This window comes from Varanus komodoensis, unplaced genomic scaffold (assembly GCF_004798865.1).
Source record: "Varanus komodoensis strain SLA01 unplaced genomic scaffold, ASM479886v1 scaffold12, whole genome shotgun sequence".
NCBI lineage: Eukaryota > Metazoa > Chordata > Lepidosauria > Squamata > Varanidae > Varanus > Varanus komodoensis.
The window spans coordinates 6857383-6877378 of NW_025335349.1; the positions used below are offsets into that span (position 1 = coordinate 6857383).

The 19996-nt window shown below is 41.7% G+C and overlaps 1 protein-coding gene across 2 annotated transcripts in view; it reads left to right on the plus strand.

The window, feature by feature from the left end:
- The window catches only part of OGFRL1 (opioid growth factor receptor like 1), a 22542-nt gene extending 2942 nt beyond the window's left edge, over nucleotides 1-19600 (plus strand). Inside the window, exons 2-7 of one of the 2 annotated variants that reach the window (XM_044421605.1) lie at nucleotides 3424-3510; nucleotides 5549-5627; nucleotides 7612-7690; nucleotides 7783-7849; nucleotides 7985-8130; nucleotides 17714-19600. In XM_044421605.1, the coding sequence (XP_044277540.1) occupies nucleotides 3424-3510; nucleotides 5549-5627; nucleotides 7612-7690; nucleotides 7783-7849; nucleotides 7985-8130; nucleotides 17714-18473 (1218 nt within the window). In that variant the 3' untranslated portion in view covers nucleotides 18474-19600. Of the gene's footprint in view, nucleotides 1-3423; nucleotides 3511-5548; nucleotides 5628-7611; nucleotides 7691-7782; nucleotides 8131-17713 lie in introns of both variants that reach the window. The other variant, XM_044421604.1, reaches the window with a different exon arrangement.
- Nucleotides 19601-19996: the final 396 nt, after the last annotated feature.

Sequence of the window (19996 nt, forward strand, 5' to 3'; positions counted from 1 at the left end):
GATTGCACCCTAAGGATGCTTATTATTCTTTCATGTGCCAGTCTCAATCAAACACCAGATGAACTCAGTGTGAGTGTCCTTATTCAACACAGCAAACCCCCAGATTCATTTGCATACTCTTTCTTAACCTTTCATAAATGCTTATTTTGACAATTTGAAATCTTAATACAAGCTTATTTAATATTTAGTATTTCACTCAAAATGTTTTATGGACTGCAGTGTCAAGCGCAGGGCACTCAGAAAGTAGACAAGCTTGTACTTACTGATGCAAATCTTAATTTAGCAATCTCTTGAAGTCATCTGAAAGGCTGAATAATTTAGGAAACTTCTAGGAGAAAAGATGACTCTGTGATCATCACTGCAGAGAGAATAACAACTCCTCCTTCCCAAATTCTCTGCCTGAGAGTAGGCAATATGGTTCCTTTAAGATGCTTTGGACTCCAGCTCTCATAACCTGTGAACATTGAGCTGGCAAGGGCTTGTGGGAGTTAAAGTCCAAAGCTGCTAGAAGGCACCAAGTTGCCTACTCCAGTTGGACACTGCCACTAAAACCTTACCTTGTTATGCTCTATTCTGAAATCTAAGTCCATTTAGCAGTGAATTAGTCTCTTAAAGATCCAGGGGTTTCTTCCAGCTGGATGAGCTCCTATCATACAGAACATGTAGCAAGTTATAAAACAGTGAATGGGTTCCAACAATAAGCCACACTTAGTGATTGAGTATGGGTGGAATGTGGGTTGTCACTGAACTGCAGGTTATCATATTGTCTGAACCCAGGCAAGATAACAGTGTGTAGTGAACAACCCACAGATTTGACAACCCAGCAACAAACATGGGTTCCCTTCATGAATTTTTGGTGACTAACAAGGAATGGTTTATTATACAGTCAGATTCAGTCAATGTAATAACCAACATTTCAACCACAATTCACAGTTCAACAACATGCGCTCATGCATTGTGGACTGTGGTGATCTGATGATGTTGCCTGAACCAGTAAGTATTTCAAGGACAGGAGCCCTATTTGTTTGTCTGGGGTTTTCAGTTAAAAAAAAAAAACTTTGAGGACAAGTGTCTAAACATGTATGATTTTAAAAAGTGTCCTTAGTATAACCTTGCTTTGGTAGAATAACAAATGGACAGTGCAAAAGCTTAGAAGGTTGTGCTGACAGTTGCTATATTTTCTAGTCTATTGTCTCAGTCCATGTGTAAAAATGTGTGTGTGTCTTCTTATGGGATCCATTTCAGTGGGGAATGGCCTGTTCCTGTGCAAGCTGACATGCTTCTGTTGCCCTGTTCTGATCTGCTTAGCATTAGAACAGACACACGACCATCTGCTGCACTTTGCAGATATGTGACTGTACATGCCATATCCTGCTCTCAGAACCAGCAGGTATAAGTTACGTGTGCATGTATGACAAGCTTAGTATTGCAGTGCTTAAGTTATCAATTGTTACTTTAACATATACATGCATCCATTATATTTGATTCAGTGGCACTTCCCCCACTGGAAGCATCCTCCCTTATTCAATATATGCAAGAGGTTTAGGTCTAGTTCATATAATAACGATATATTATATAGTCTATATATTATATATAGACTCCACGTGAGCAATTCCAGTATTTCTTATAGTGTGTGCTCAGACTGTATAACATGAACAGCATTTCCATGATCGCTCTGATGCTTTTTCAGCTTGCTGTACATATTTTCTTCTGGTGGTATTTCCACCACCAAGCAAAGTAGTACTGTGACTTCCCATGGTTTTCATGGGTGTATTCAGGTGATCATTTTGCAGCCTGTTCAGCTGAGGTACTAATGAGATTTTTGCCTTCTTCCTTCATTTGCAGTATGCCTCTATTACCCAATTAATTTGTAATAATAGGTACTTGTGTCCTCTGAACAAATAATTACATTACCAGCTTCAGAACTGTCTAGGTTCTTAACCAACTTCATACTGTGGTTTAAGATTCAGGCTTGTTCAGATTGAATTTTAATGAAATTAGAAACTATGATAAAGTAGATGCTTCCTGGCTTTTTGGGGTATACAGAGAAGGGGCTGTGTTTAACAGTAGAAAGCAAATGTAAACTAGACCTACCTGTGATTTTTTTGTTAGTTTATTTCAGCACAGTAATTACATTTTTGAGATATACTATCTGTATGATTTATTCATGTGTGGCTTTTCATCCTTTAAGTTAGTACTCCTCTTTACTCCTCTTTTCTCCAGTATACCACACTTTGGGTTCTTGCCTGAAATTTATAAGCCACTGCTGACTGTAATTTTTTGTGGGTGTTGGATGGAACTCCAGCTGCTGCAGCATTTGTCAGAGTTTTAATACTTAATTTCTACTTAATGTAACTTGGGGAACTGGTCTGCTTATGCATATCAACTTTAGATAGCTCCATTATGTAGCTTCAAGTCTTTATATTGTACCCTTCTGGGAGAACTATAGAAGCGACCACATTTGGGATGAGAATGACCTTCCAGTTGTTAAATGGATGGGGGAACCTGTACTTGGAAAATTAACAATTTGTAGTTACTATGTCAAAAGCAGGAATGTACAAAATATTTTCACAACTGCAGTATTTGTATCTGAGGCAGCAAGATTGACTGAATGCTGCATAATGCTTATGGGATACAGGAATACAGAGGGAAATTGTCTCCTGTCAGTGTAGAAGTATAACATACTAATTTCATTCTTTTGTCGATGATTGGCTGATTTATGAATGTATGTGCACTGACTACTTAAAGTCTGGGGCCAGTGTACATATCACAGTGAATCTGATGCAGTCAGCACAGGAGTATACAGGATTATCTCAGGCTTACGGCAATGCCAAAATTACACAGAAGTTGTGCAAGCTTCCTACAATTATTGTATAGATAAGGCTGCCTCAGTTTTGCTAAATGGAAATGGATAAACATGGAACCAATGAATAAACATCTCATGGGTTGTCATTATGTACAAGCTGAGTCAAAGGGTGTTTTCAAGAGCAGCCCAACCACACATGAGATGGTGACCATATTCTTAAAGTAACAGAATGGAGGTCACCATGCTTTGTGAGCTAGCCCTTGATTTATAGCTGAATATGGAAAAAATAACTGTGGAAAAGCATGGCATTTGAATGATGATAAGACAAATATATGACTTGTCTGTGGTATTTGTTCTGAGATAATTTATTTTCTTGTAGCATTCTTGCCTTGATGCTTGAGATGATTCCCCCAAACTTTAGCAGGAGCGTTTGCAAATGGAGGGATAGAGGAAGAGGACTCTTGAGAGCACCAGTGAACATGAAGAACAGCATGTGCATTCCTTTGGAATATAACTAGTTTTAAAATAATAGAGCACCACACTGCCAAATATACAGACATGTCTGAACAGTTATGCTCATGCTACAGTTTGTCACTGAATATGTCTGATCTTTGCAGGGGGATGATGCAATTGAAGTGACAGCTAAACCAAAGAGAAGTTTCTATGCTGCAAGAGATTTGTACAAATATCGGCATCAATATCCAGTAAGCGTGTTTTGTAACATTGGAGTATTTATTAGGGTAGTATTATAATAGATTTTAAGTCTCTGAAGTTCTTTATAGTTCCAGTGGAATGCCTCATATCTTCAAATTCCATCAGATAAACAATAAAGTAAAAATATATATTCTTTACTACATATTACAAAAATTAGAACAATTCTTTACTACATATTACTATATTACTAAAGAAGTATTAGGGAAGGTAATGACAGATACTGGGGAACTCTGTAGCTCCCATCATTGTCTTCTGTTATTAGAATTAGAGTTACTGATATATTTGTATTAATGCCATTGCATTGAGTCCTTTATTTATTTATTTATATCCTGCCTTTTTCCTACAAAGGGCTCAAGGCAGCTTACATCTCCTCCTCCATCTTATCCCCACAACAACAACCCTGTGAGGTAGGTTGGGCTGAGAGTCTGTGACTGGCCCAAAGTCACCCAGTTGGCTCCATGGCTGAGCGGGGACTAGAACCCAGATTGTCTGAGTCCCAGTCCCATGCTCTTAACCACTACATCACACTGGCTCTCTGGCTTTCCTATACAACAGTCAAAATTTGCTAGGTTTTGTATTACCACAGATAATTGTCCTGCCCAACTCCTAACTTCCATATCTGAATTAACAATTGACACATTCCCACCTGTAGCAGGACATTAAGAGTCCAAGGTTAGAAAGTCACCAGAAACAGAACAAAATTTTGTAACACAAGTCTTGCATAGTGAGATTATGAATGTTTGCACCAGGTAAGTGAAAACTGTAGCTTTGAAAATGACAAAAAAAGTAAGAAGGGGAGATAAGATCAACCTGTATGTAAGCATTTTACTAGATGTTTTGTGAACAAACTCCTGCAGTTCAGCTGTTTTGGCTGTAACATTTCTTCATAATAGGCTCCACTCAACACCTGTTGGGCTTCTGTAACAATGTACCCTATGCATATCTATTGAGAACTCTTGCTGAGTTCATTGCAGTTTACTTCAAGCTAAATGGTATAGGATTGCAGCCTAACTGTATCTCTAACTCTGACCTACACCCTAACTTCCTTTAGATATGGTTTCTTATAATGTGTTTTCCTTAAATTCCCTTAAAATACAGAAACACAGTCTTCTTTTTAAAAAGATATATTCTTAGTACACTTGAATTACCTCCATCTCCCCACACCCTGCTCTTTTGTCATGCCCATTCAGCCTCTTTTGAATTACCTTCCCCAGTCCCAAGACCAAAATTACACACCACATGTTATTCCATTATTGTTACCCCCACCATCTCAAGCTTTTACTTAATACAAAGCAGAGATGAGTGACTTTGGGTTGAGAAGTGGGCCAGGATGGGTAACTAGAGAAGGATTTTGAATGGAAGAATTGCTGGCAAAGGAGGGTTAAACAGACTGTTGCTCTCACTTTTCCACTCAGCTTGAAAGCACTGATAGCTGCTTTGCATGAGAAAGTCCTGTATATCCCAGTCACAGAATGAACATAGTTCTGCATGTATAAATACCAGTAATTTGTACACTGAGGCATAGAATCATACAGTTGGAAGGGGCCTAGCAGGCCATCAAGTCCATCCACCTGCTCAATGCTGGACTCAAGTTACCCATCCAGATTTCAACCCAGTCTGACCCTGCTTAGCTTCCAAGATTAAAGGCAGGATCAGGCACCTCAGGTTATGTGTAATGGCAAGCATTTTTGCAAGACATATTGGACCAGATGCACAAATACTTGATTTTTTAATTATATTTTTCTGGATTCTGGTTTGATTTTCATAGGGTAAGAATCTTCCCGAGTCAATTCTTAATCAGTTTGAAATCTGGTCTAAAGTAATTGTAATAGTATTTATTCTGCAACTCCAGCAGAGATAAATTACATACAACTTTTCAAGTTGTAGTTTAAGGTTAAATTTTGGTCAGCCTAAATTAAACTCTTACATTATACTAAGCATATTGATAATGACATCAACTGCAGCCTATTTCATACAGACTTGTTTGACTGATCATACTTTGCTTTTTTCCTCATCTCTGCTCAGCAGAATTTTAAAGATCTACGATATCAGAATGATTTGTGCAACCTCCGCTTTTACAAGAATAAAATACCCTTTAAACCTGATGGTAAGTAGTCTTTGGCATTATCATATTATTGCTTAAATTATGTAGGGTCCTGAATCTGTAAATCACGATAGTTGGCGTCAGTGGTTTTACAAACCTGTCACACACATGTTTACTTGAGAAGTCAGTCATAACTAAATTCAGTTGATCTTACTGCTAAAAAAATTACACAAGATGCAAGCCTTATGCATGCTTTGTTTAAGACAACTACATTAATCCATCACACTGAAGTACCAATGTATGTAGAATGTTTGTGAACTGTAGCTGTCACTGCTTTTGGTTTTCTGCTCCTATTTGAACTGGTAACAAAACTTCGATTACTTGTGGTTTCAGAGAAATAACAGGTCAACATGGATTTTAGACTAATCTGGATGACATTATTTTCAAACTTTATGAAGTTCTAGTTATATTACTAGTGACTTCTACACTGTCCACAACAATTAATGTCCCACTGCTTAGGTACTATTGGTGCCAAAATTTGGTAAGTGTGTGCGTCTGGTTGTCTTGTTCTGCTTTAGGTAGTGATAATTTAAGTGTTAGCGCTTTTTAAAGAAACTCTGGCTCATTTCCCTTAGCCATGTGCATTAGTTTTATTCAAATAACAGTTGGCAATTTATAGAATATAACCATTTCTTCTGCTCTTACATGTCTGGGGGAATGGCTTTGCCCTACCTCTTCAGAGGTGAAGACACAAGGTTCATAGAGGCTGGGTCATGGCATTTGCACCATGGGGGTTTTTGGGGTGGGAGGAGCTAAGAGCTGTTAGTTCTTTGCTTGGATTACTGCAACATGCTCTACATGGGGCTGCCCTTGAAAATGAACCAGATACTTCCGCTGGTGCAGAACAGAGCTGCTGGGCTGCTGACAGGGACCGGTCGTTATTCTCATATAACGCTGGTCCTCTACCAGCTCCACTGGCTCCCAGTTGAAGTCCGGGTCCAATTCAAGGTGCTGGTTTTAACCTATAAAGTCCTGAACAGCTTGGGACCTGGATACCTGAAGGAGCGCCTCTTCCCTTACATGCCCTCAGGCCCCTTAAGATCTGCAGGAGATCTGTGGGAGAGGCTTTGCTCCGGGAGCCCTCTTTAAAGGAGATAAAAAGAACAACTACCTGGAGCAGGGCCTTCTCTGTGGTGACACCCAGATTATGGAATGCACTCCCTGGAGAGGTGCGCCTGGTGCCAAGTCTATATTCTTTTTGGTGCCAGGTTAAAACCTTTTTATTTAATGACTATTTTAAAAATTAATTTTATCGATAATAGTCACTATTTTTTGTTTTTATATAATCTTATTGAATTTGTTACTGTTTTTAATTCTACGTTTGTAAGCCGTCCTGAGATGCCAAGGCATGTGGTGACAGAATATAAAAGTTTTAAATAAATAAATAAATAAATAAATAGTGGCAAATCATTTGTATTTATAAAGTTGCTCCCTGATTGTTGTATTACTGAAGCTAGGCTACCCTGTGGTTCTCACCACAACCTTCCTTCTCTCCCACAGGAAGGAAGGGAATAGATTATTCTGAGATACTGAGGTTGAAACCCAGCCCCTGCCTTCTTACACAGTTGAGAATACTTATCCCCACTGCACTTAACTTCAGATGCTCAGGAAGTGCCAAGAAGTTGCTTGGCTTTCCCAGTGCCTCCAAGGCTTTACATAACATCAGAGAGAAAGGCCACTTTTTCCTGTGCTTCTGAAGTCAGCATTATGGAGAGTTCTTCTGTTTCTCCAGACATGGAAGGAGGTTGAGGTTTCTGTACTCTTGTCAAAATAAAAGATGTACCTGCCAGTGTGGATCCTTGGCCTAATTCATCCCATACTGCCTTGTGAGGAGTGATTGTAATATTGTTACTCATTTTAACCAACATACTTCTCTACAAAATATGCTTTTGTGTTAATGTCACACCATTTTTATGTATGCAAAATGTATTTGCTATGGCATTTTAAATAGTATTAAAGATTTGTATTTGCTCACATATATTTAAAGGTGTTTATATTGAAGAAGTCCTAAATAAATGGAAAGGAGACTATGAGAAATTGGAACACAATCACACTTACATACAATGGTTGGTAACTTTTTACTTGTTCATTACTTTAATAGATCTGCTTCAGCTTGCTTAATCTGCAGCAAATAAGTGTGCATTTGTTTTTAATACAGGCTTTTTCCACTAAGAGAGCAAGGACTGAATTTCTATGCAAAGGAATTAACAACATACGAAATTGAGGTAAAACAGATGGTTTGTAATATAACCTCACTATTTGGTGGTTTGGGGTTTTCCTTTTGGCCAACCAGGCTATCTTCACTTTATGTATCTGTAATGTTTTGTTATTTGTGCTTTCTTTTTAAAAATGTGTTACAGGAATTCAAAAAAACAAAAGAAGCAATTAGAAGATTTCTGTTGGCTTACAAAATGATGCTGGAATTTTTTGGTATAAAGTTAATTGATAAAAATGGGAATGTAGCACGAGCTTCTAACTGGCAAGAAAGATTCCAACACTTGAATGAGTAAGTAAGTCTTGCAATAGATATGTCAAAGGCCTGGATCTGTCAGTCTTCTACCCAGACGTTTTCCTACACCATGGTTGTCATGGTGGCTCCACCTTCAACTCTGCGGTACAAAATTGGTAATGTTTGAATAGGCTGTACAGTGGTACCTCGGCTCACAAACTTAATCCATTCCAGCCAAGTCAAATTTCCCCATAAGGTTCAATGTAAATAAAGTTAATTCATTCTGTAAATATTTTTTAATCACAAAAATTTGAAACAAAGTAACAAAGAACAACAAAGTAGCAAAGTACAGTACTGTAGAGAACATTAACCAAGGTGTGGGGGAGGTTGTTTGGAGGGAGAGTCCAAATGATAATCATGCGATAGTGATTGCGCTGTTGGGGGCGGGGAGGGGGAGATGGCTGTGATCGCGCTCATGCAGGGAAGACGGGTGCGAGTGCAGTCGCGCTCATGCAGGTGAAGGGAAGATGGGCGCTTTCATGCTTGTGGGGGAAGACAGTCGTGATTGTGTTCATGCTACAACATGGCTGTGATCATGGTCATCACCCGATGCGGAGTTCACAACCTGAGGCAAAATTTTTCTGAGATTTCTGTTCGTGACCCAATTTGGTCGTGAACTGAGGTGTTCGTGAGCTGAGGTACCACTGTACTTGACTAAAAGTCAGCAAGTATAGGCCTGTATCACACAGCACATCCCACGATTCTAAATAGATAGCTTTTTGTGCTTATCAGAAGTGCAACTTTATGCTTATATGTTCTACACAAATGTTCTACACGTGCGAATACCCAGTAATCACAAAGGCAGGAAATGCACACCTGCTGAGGAGGAATGATTTTTTTTCCTTTTTCTCTTTATAGAGTCGAGAAAGAGTCTTATATTTGTCAGGTCCAAACTAGAGAGTCCTTGCTCCAGAAAGGGCGGGGGCAGGATTCAGAAGAATGTTATGAAAGAGATGCAGATGAGATTTTATTGGACACTGTTACTTCCTTTGGATATGTTCTTATCCTTTGTTCTTATCAACCTCATCAAGACACAAGTATTCACTGAGCATACCTATGATATATAATCATGCAATATCTTTGGAGTTGAGGGTAGAATTAATCATTATGGGAGCCAAGGAACTGCTGCTAAAATGGCATCCCAGTATAGTTCTTCCTTTCTTTTTTCTATTCATTGAAAATACGTCTTGGCCACCTTTCAGGGCAGGAATAACCTAAGGAGTAGTAGTTACATGCTATTAAGTCCTCTCTGACTTATGGTCACCCTATGAATGAAAGCCCTCCAGAATGTCCTATACCTGTGCTTAGCTGTTCTAACTTCAAAGCTGTGGCTTCCTTTATGAAGTCAATCGATCTCTTATTTGGTCTTCCTTTTCTCCTTCTGCCTTTGATGGTCAGTTGGCATAATAAAAATTGATGCCGTAATAAAGACAGCAGCAATTCCAAAATTTGTGACACACACCAGTGACCTACAACACACTACTGCAGCTGGAACCTAGTTTGGGAAAATATAATGGGGGTGAGGCCAGAGTAATGTTGTGAGTTTTCAGACCTTTCCAAAGCCACCTTTGCAGCCTTTCCAAAGTTGCAGCCTTTGCTGGCAACTTACTGCAGAAGTGTTGGGACCTGTGGGGAAAAGGACCTTTCCTATATGCTCACCTGTCTAACTGCCCTCAAAGGTAGGAACATTAGATGGGTTTCTCTCACTGGTCTTAAGTGTGGGTGGACTGATATGGATGAAGACAGCCCTTCAAGTAATTTGGTCCCAAACTATTTAAGGCTTTAATGGTCAAAAGTAGCACTTTAAATTGGGCTCAAATTCACACTGGCAAGTAGTGCAGTTGGCTCAGCATAGGTGTTACATGATCTGATCACCTCGTGCCCACTAACATTTAAGCAGCCACATTCTGCACCAGCAAAGTTCCAGACTGTCTTCAAAGCAACCCCATGTACAGCATATTACATTAGTGCAGTCTGGATGTCACTGTTGCATAGGTAACTAAGATAGGTCTGTCTGCTCTAGCCTAAAACACCACAGCCACCTGTGCTTCACCAGTTAGTGCAGATTCCGGGAGTACTCCCAGATTACATGCTCAGTCAGGGAGTGGAACCCCATCTAAGACTAGCTGTAAACTTCTACCCAGGTAGTTTGTTTCCTGACCCACAGGCTCCCTGGAATGAAATGAGAGGTTCAGCTGAGTATCATGCATGATGACAGTTCTGCCCAAGCCACCTGATGTTGAAAAGTGAGGGACAGGAAGGAACATTGTGGCATCCCACAGAGTAACGACCATGGGGTGGAACAGAATCACCCTCTAAGGCTGCTCCTCCAGGAAGGACTGGGACAATTGTAACACCCTGGTTCTGAAGTACCCCACACACATGACCCAGAAGGATACAATGATTAATTGTATCAATAAGCATTGAGACATTTAGAAGAATCAAGAGGTTTGTACCCTCTAACCATTCCATAGTGTGATCATCAGTCAGGGTGACCAAGGCTGCTTCCATCTTATAACCTGGTCTGAAACCTGATTGGAGTGGATATAAATAATCAATATCATCCAACACTGCTTGCAGTTGTGAGGTCATCGCCAGCTCTTGCACCATGCCCAAAAATGGCACATTGGACACAGGACAGTCGTTGCCAATTACCATAGGTTATAGATTTGGTTTCTTCAGGAAGGGCCTTGCTACAGCTTCTTTCAAAGTTGTGGGAACCTCACTGTTCCTCAGAGAGGCATTGGAGGTCTAGGTGCCAAGCCAAGATGGACAAGAATCCAAGTGGTTTGTCCACATCCTCAAATTGCACAAGCTGAAGGTATCTGTAACATGATCAGAAGACAGACTCAGAATATCAAGATAATGGCATAAAGTTGGTATGAATGTGAGTGACTTCAGCTGCAAAATGACTAGCAATGGTTTTGAGAGTTGAATTGCTAAATGGTCTTTAACCACCCAAAATAATTCCACTTGGCAAATGCAAGGGTGGCAGAGAAAATTTCTTTGTCACCGTCCCTGCTACAAAACATAGCAAATGGATTCTGACCTGTCTTTAATATTAATTATAGGTCTTCCACAATTTGCACTGTCAACACAGCCATTTGTTCATCTGCTCAGACTACCAAGAAATTGACATGGTTCTGTGTATAGGTCAAGACCACTAGGGAGAAGTCATATCAATAGCTTGGATTATTCTTTCATTCCAAGTGGTGACCAGGACCTCAGAAGGACTGCCTATAGGAAAATCCCCAAGAGACCTCAGAAATGTAACCAGATTCATCACCTTTCAAAGGTGGACCATCAAACTTATAACCGCTACAAGGATGGGGGACCAAGTAGCCTGGAGGTTAAAACTGGTTCCACCACCTATAAATTGTTATCTTCTAATCCAGCACAGAAAACCAAGTCCAAGGTGTTTCTGTCATCTATCTTGGGACAGATACTGGTTGATACTGATTTCAGGCCCATGATGGTGGTCATGAAATTTTGAATTGCTCCTTAAAAGGCTTTGGCATGAAGATTAAAGTCCTCCAGGACCACAAATTTTGGAGTTCTCATTGCTGTACTCAAGACCACCCCAGTCTGCTCAGACAGGGAGGCTGTTAGGCAGTGGGAGAGGTAGGGACACCATACCTTCTAGCTGTGAAATCATAATCAGTGTTTCTTTACAATGTTGTAACAAAGAATAGTGCTGATACATGTTGGGGAACTCAACACAAGGATGCTATTTTTGGCTGCTCTATTATCCCATAATGTTTAAGTCTCTCCAAAATGAGTATGTGTACTTACTGTGCTAAAAGATGTTGTGAACTGAAGGAGTTCTGCTTTGATTCAGAAGGAAGTAAATCATATTTACACCCCAGTTTTAAATCCTTTTCATAAAGGTTAGAATAGCTTCTGAAATACTGGTAATACAGGGAAGGTGGCTTTTGGAGCAACTAGCATAGAATACACAGTGCCGTTGAACAGAGGGTTAGAGCAAACAACACATGTGAAAACTAAGCTACAAAACTGTTTGCTGTAAGAAAAGCTAAAAGCTCCTGGGGATACTAGCTAATCTGACCTGAGAGAGTTCATACCCAACCACAAATATTAGGATTGGTTACAAACCTGAGCAAATCCCTTCCACAGAAATAAAGGGCATGAGCAGTATATTCATTTCATGCAGCAGGTTTTACACCTTCAGGAGTTGTCCTAATCTCAGGATAGCGGAGCATCCAGTATGGCAAAAAATACATGATGAGGCATCAAGACAGAACTTCATCCTTCTTTGTGGTCTCTGTGTATTGCACATAAGGACCCTGCACATGCATGCATCCTGTTTCAGGAAGATTCCATAACTAAAATTTATTTGTCAAGAACCCCTTCCCTGACTTGCTGTGATTGGATTGCCATCCAGTCCTCAGTTCTTCAACCACCATTGTAGTTCCATCAGGAAATTCCCTCTCCACTTTCCATAGCTTTTTTTTAATCTTTTGCCCTTTGTCCCTTTTCCTATAATTTGCTCCTTTCTCTAGCTTTTACCCTGTGAAACCTCTCATGTCCTTTCATTCCATTCTGTCCGTCCAGACACACACACACACAAAGATATTACCAGTCCACTTTTCCCACTTTCTCACTCAGTGTTTTTCTCTTCTATGTACCATCTGCCTTCCTGATCACCTGCATTTAATGGCACTCACACCCCCTTTCGGAAAGTGTGCAAACTGCAGCAGCAGGCTATCACCAATGGACATGCGCTCATGAGAGGGCCATGTGTGAACATCTGCTTGCATTGCCAGGCTTTCTCCAAGCAGGCCAAGAAACACAGGCCAGCTATCTCAGGGCTGAGCTCTTGAGCAGGGCCCTTCGCAGAAGTGAACTGCCCTTGCCCATGGACCATCATCTTGGACTTACCACCATAATCGTCATGGACACTCCACTGCCAATCAATTGAAATCATCAAGGCAAAGAAAGTCCCAGGTGACAGTCATGGCAAACCTGGCTAAGCTGAAGGGCCACAAGAAATGTACAAAGGCCTGATAAGTTGAAACCACACACAAGGCCCCTTCAGTGCTGAGAACTGTTGAATACAACCCTCCAATAACAACAGCTGCACCCCAGCTAACCATTTTGATCTCAGAAGACAAGATCTGAGAACCATTGCCTCTACCACCTGAGTATGCTCCATCCTGGCCTTGGAAATGAGGCACATGTCTGGACCAGCACTGACTTTGCAAGACCCAATGCACCAGGAGACCAGCCACTGTGGGCACTGCTTGTTTTCACCTGCCCTACATAAGCACTCTAGTGAATTTTGTTATCTGGGTACCAGTCATGTTCCTCTCTTCCCGACTGGGAATGACAGTCAGGCTGGTCTTTGCCTCTCCCTCGCAGAAGGCCTCATGACCCTTGGAAATACTATTGTGATCATTGACAACCATACAACCATGGGCACCATGGGGAATGCTACATAATCCTACCTCACCCATCCTGAGAAAGGGCATACAGGGCAAGACCATCAACCATACACTCATCATGGGACCACCACACTGCTACCAGGACCTCCATAGTCTCATAGACATGACCTCCAGCCCCACCAGACATCCAACCACTGCAGTCTGCCTCAGTGGTCCCAGGACCATCAACTGTCAGGCTGTGCTTACTATCCTCAGATTCCACTTAGCAAATCCACCTTACCTGAGGAACTCTTGGAACCATCTACATGGCAAGGCCCCAGGCCAAGTGGAGAGTAAAGAACATGGTGGGAGTGATTGGCCTCTTCCAGCACACTGGCTCCACTCATTTTGGCCCTCGCATGAGATGAGAGCCTGTATCAAAGATCTATCATTCTATCATGAAGGTGGCTTCAACACCAGCACCAACAAACATATGAACTCCATCCAAAAAGCCAGAGCAACTACATGCAAGATGGGGCTGAAGCAATCTGCTCCAGGGCCATATTCTACGTTCGTCATATAAGTGGCACAGCACTTCCTACCAGTCCTACCACTTGAGGTCACAACTTCTGTGGCCTCAATACACAGACCCCCTCAGCAGTCAAGGTGAAGGGATAATGCCCTGTGCCTCTGCCAGGAATGCCAATGCCCAGATGATCTCAGGTGCCACCTGCAACTGCTCCAAAGTCTCAAGTTCCTCACCTGCTCAACTTTTACCATCACCTCCAACTTTTCCTCCAATCCTGCTCAACTTTTCCTCCTTCACAGAACATGGCTATTGGATGGAGTTTGAGGTCTTACTGCCCCTTGGCACCATACTATTCATGGCCTGCTCCAAGGTCCTCATAGAAGAGGTTGACTCCCTTCTCTAGAAGGGAGCCATCAATAGGGTTGTACACTCAGAAGCCATATTGGGTTTTCATGGTGCCAAAAAGCATGGGGGGGGGGGGAGGTTTGCCTGAATCTGGACTTCAGGAATGTTAACTGCTTCATAACACCCCAAAAGTTCCAAATGGTCATGCTCCATAATATTCTACTTCTGCAACACAAAAGGGACTGATTCACATTAGACACTTTACTTTCATGTTTCTATCAAGGACTTGTACAAGTGTTACAAGTTCGCTTCTGGATCGGAAATGACACCTTTCAATTTGTCATCTTCCTCTTTGGCCTCACCACAGCCTCCCAGGTGTTTACAAAATGTATGGCTGTAGTCTGCACACAACTGCCTCCAGGGAGTCCAGATCTACCTGTACCTGGACAATTGGCTGATCGTCACTCCAGACAAGCCGCAACGCGGGCCACAGTGACAGCATGTGAACTGCTTTCCTACCTGAGACTTAGTATAAACCAGGAAAAATCCTTTCTCTCACTCTCCCAGTCAATCCTTTCATTAGAGCCTGGCTAGTCTTCATCGCAGCAAAGGCATACCTATCAGACTCCACTGATCTGCCCTGACAGGGGGGACCTCCAGACTACTCAGCTGCTCAACCACCACCACTGCCTGAGTCCAGAGAGTCCTTGGCCTCATGGCAGCTGCAATAATTGTTCCTCTAGCCAGACTCCACATGCACTCACATCAACTCTGCTCCATTGGCACCTTTGATCCATCAACCCCAGAGAACCTGGTTGAGAATCCCCAGACACATGCAACAAAGCCTCCACTGGTGGACCAAGTGCCACAGCCTCACCATGGGAACTGCCTTTTCCCTCCTGAACTTGAGCCTGACAGATCACCACAGATGCCTGCCTCTCTGGCTGGGGAGCTCATTGTGACTGACCAACGATTTGGGGAAAATGGGACCCTCACAATGCCAGCAAACACATTAACCACCTGGAGATGCTCACAGTGCAAGAAGTCCTCATAGTGTCCCAAATCCTAGGCCAGGGACACTAGGTTCAGATCGCTGCCTTCTACAGCTGTCCAGTCAGTTATACCTTCCCTTTCCCCTCATGTCTCAGGACCAAGGAGCAGTCCTCCATCCCGAGGTCTACATGCTCTGCATCACAGCCTGGAGAATCCAGCCTCTGCCACTATACTGGAGGCAGCCCTGAAACCTGCCATAAGATGCTCCTACTACATCAAGTGGAAGACCTTCACTGATCCAGCAGGGGCTTCTCTTCATGAAGTGCCTCTTTCAGTGCAACCTCAAGACAGCCTTCATCCATGTCTGTGTAGCCATGATCTCATCCTTCCATGCACCAATCAAAGGACTCTCTCCCTTCTTTCATCCCGTAACTTGCCAGTCCCTCCAGGAATTTGTCCTGCCAGGCCAACCCCCCCAGCACCAGCCTGGAGACTATTGGTTGTCCTCCAAGCCCTCAGTAAAAAGCCTTTGAACCCATGGCCACTGCAGACCTACACCTACTCTCTTAGAAGACCATCTTCCTAGTAGTGGTCACTTTGGCCCAGTGCTGCAGTGACCTGGCCACACTATGGGCAGACCCATCATAGCTCATATTTCACAGGGACAAACAGTGCTCTGCCCAAACCGCACCTTCCTTCCCAAAGTGATCTCTACCTTCTACCTCAACAAGGATATTTTCCTGCCAGCCTTCCTTGCCTTCCCATTGGACTTGATAGAAACATCACTACACTCCTTCGACAACAGAAGGGCCCTAGCCTTCTACAAGTCCCGGACCAAGCCCTTCTGCCTCTCACAGATTGTTCATATGTTATGGCAGCAGAAACAAGGGACTTCCTGTCTTGTCACAGCAGCTGGTGGGATGTGTTGTGTGAGCCATCTCCCTAGCCTATGAGCTAAAAGTACTGAACAGGCCCATTCTACAGGAGTGACAGGGACCTCCACAGTGCTAGTGCTGATGTGCGACTGCCTGACCTCTGCAAGTCACCTGACTGAAACTGTCGACCTTCATGAAACACTTGACATCTGAGCCAGAGTGGACTGTGCTTTCAGCAGAGTGGTCCTGCCATCAGTTCTTCAACAGTGACACTTATCCACCTCCATTCCCCACCTCCTCCTCACCAGTCGCCTATATGTGTGATGCACAGAGAACACGAAGAAGGAAGTCAAGTTGCTTACTTTTAACTGCCATTCTTTGAGTGGTCACCTGTGCATTTTCACAAACGCATCCTGCTTCCCATCTCTGGTGTCGCTTTCTTTTGGCACTCTGTCCATACTGTGAACTAGGTGGGTCCATAGGTCCCCCCTTCTTTCCTGGCATGGGGCCACAATATCAGTCTTGCCCTCTGAACTGAGGATAGGGCAGGAACCCCTTCCTCACAATGAGTCAGGAGAGGGGTTCCTGCCAAATAAATCTTCGCTATGGAATCTTCCCAAAACAGGTGTCATCTCATAACTATGAGCCACCCAGAGGTGCTATAGCACACTTTGGTGGCATACAAATGTTTTAAATAATAAATAAATGAATAAATGTGCAGAGCCCATTTGTGTGAATGCTCTTAAAGAATAACAGTTACAAGTAAGTAACTCTACTTTTCCAAATGACCCATGTGCATGCAACAACTGCAGCCAACTTAGGGCCCGATCCATACTCCTTACTCCTCAAATTGGCAGATGTGGAGGACAGAGTACAGCCTACTGTATCTATTTCTATATAGAGAAGGCTATGGGTTAGATCCATACTTAGTCACTCAGTTACATCAGTGGGACTTGGCAAACTACCCTTTTTATTTCAACAGATCAATTCTAAATCTGAATTCTAGCCATTATATGCTCAGTACATACTATATACTGTGTGTGTGAATAGGGCTACAGTTGGTGATAAAATCTTAGGTTTTTTCTCTAAAGTTAATGCAATTCAAATTTATGGCAATGCTTTGTTTGGGGCATTTAGCAGTTCTTTGCCAATTGCCTTTTAAGTCGAGAATTATGCATCAGTCTATAATGACAGCAATTGTGTGGTACCTTGATAGCATGAAAGGGTTTTTGCAGTTTAGCTGTCATGGAGAGACCTTTCTTATGACAGTTGCATCATGTCTGGATTGTCCCTGAAAAATAAGCATTGGGGTGGTGGTGGTGGCGGCGGCAGCAGAGGCTGTTCTCTTGTCAAGGTGACAGGTAGTGGTAATTTTTCTATGACATTTTCCCCTTCTGACAAAAATAATTATTTCTTTGCTTCCTGCCAGTTTGAGTTCAGTTGATCTTTCTTTTCAGGTCTCAACATAACTACTTGAGAATCACCCGTATCCTGAAGAGTCTTGGTGAACTTGGATATGAAAGTTTCAAACCCCCTCTTGTAAAATTTATTCTTTATGAAGCTCTTGTGGAAGATACCATCCCCAACATTAAGCAAAGTGCTTTGGAATATTTTGTGTATACTATTAGAGACCGAAGAGAGAGGAGAAAACTCCTTCGATTTGCCCAGCAGCACTACATGCCCTCTGACCATTTCATATGGGGACCACCAAGAAAATTGGAAGGAAGCAAGCCAAATAAAAAGCTGCCATCCCCAGTTTCTCTTCGCAGTAGCTGTGCTCCAAAACATAAAAAAACAAAAGACTGCAAGAATATGTTCACCACTTATAGCTCAAGCAGTAAAAAAACAGATGAGAAAAAGGCGGAACATATTAAAAACAATGAAGATAATGATCAGAGTAGGAAATGCACCAGCGCTGAGGTTGCCAAGCAGAGCAGTACTGAAAAGAACAATCACACTGAATGTCACAACTCCAAGCTGGAAGAAACGCCTAATCCTGTGAACCAGAAGGAGAATGCTTCCCATTTAAAAAAACATAAAGGCAAAATGGAGGAAAATTTCAGCCAGGACTGTAGAAACCTGGAAGCTGTAGAAAATGATTTCTGTGACAGTAAAAACAATTCAGTTAATATAACAGCAGATCTGCAAGACAATGTAGGTAAGGAGAAAAATCCAATAGGATCAAACATAAAAAACAAAGAGGAGACTCAAACATAAACTCAGTTGTTTGGTCTTTTGCTGAACATAACAAAATGGTGCAGTTTCTCACTTGCATGAAACTGGAAAAGGAGAGGATGATCTTGATACTGGGTCTAATGCTGAATACAGCAGCTTAACCTCTAAGGGGTTATGGGTTCTTTTATTTGACTCTGTTTACTGTTTGCACTTTTCAAAGCTGTGTATTAAGCTTAAAAACTGCATAACACTGAAGCCTGAGAAAATTCATTTGCTAAGATGGCTGTCTGTGTGGACACACCTAATATGATTTTGGTTATCCTCTTACTCTATTTCTTTTCTTGTAAACCTTCGCTAGATTTTCAAGGAGCCAGAATGAGAATATCTGCTCATCAGATAACTACTTAATGTATCACTATTTTCAATATTTGTCATTGCTTAAAAATCAAGAAAGAGGCAGATGCAAGATTTACCTCCATTCAAGATGTACCCCCAGGTTCAAGACCTACCTCAGCTGTGCACTGAGCTACATTCTCTCAGTCTTAGATCCCCAACTGATAAATAAAAATATTACTAGTAATTTGCTGTCCAGGGTTAGCATGAGAAGAAAAAAACAAAGATAGCAAATCTCCTTTAAAATTTAAAAGTACTTTACAAACATCTAGTAGTACGATTCAAACACCAGCATTCTTCCAATATTGTCTCTTCCCTTGGTCTCCTCTAGTGCAGTGTAATAGGTAATGTTCTAGATTTGGGAATGTAGGATTCAAATGCCTCTCAGCTATGAAACTTACTGCATACCCTTGGACAAGCCATATCCTTTTTATCCTGGCATATTTCAGCAGAGTTCTTCTGAAGATAAAATAGGATAACGCTATGTCTGCTATTTATGAGCTGAAAGGCAGTATATATATTTCTGTGTTTTCTTCTGCTTCCTATATTTTTCCTTTCTTCCTCTTAATGAAGAACTCTTCCTTCTGTCCCTTCCCTTCCTTTTTCTTCTCATGCATCTGCACACTTCCTAATAGTTTTTCCCATATTTATTCCAGGATAGGAGTAGGTGAGAATAATTCCATCTTCTGGTAGGAGAGAATAATTCCATCTAAGATGATTCACTTGTGCAGATAAAGGAAAATAGGGGACAGAAAAGAGTTAAACACTGTAGAGACAAAAGGGTTCTTCCAAATGGATGGCTTCTAACATTACTAATGAAAAGGCATTGTGCTGCTGTTCTGTCTTTCCCTCCTTAATGGACTTTTATAGTAAGAAAAAGGATGGAAGAAGCAATGGAAAAACGGGGGAGGACTACAAATAAAAGATGACATTGCCCTCCCCCGCAATAAAATTCTGTGAATTAAGCCTTATCTGGATGTAATCAAAGAGTTAATGAATACGCCTCTCAGAGCACTATATTCTGTTGAAGCCACAGGACATTGTCTTGTGATTAAGTAACTAATCTCACCCTAGGCAGCTTGGACATCTTTGCCAGGCTGAAAGATGGATTTTTTCAAATACAAAGTGCTGGTGTATGACAAAAACAGTTGTCTGTATGATTTCTTGGTCTT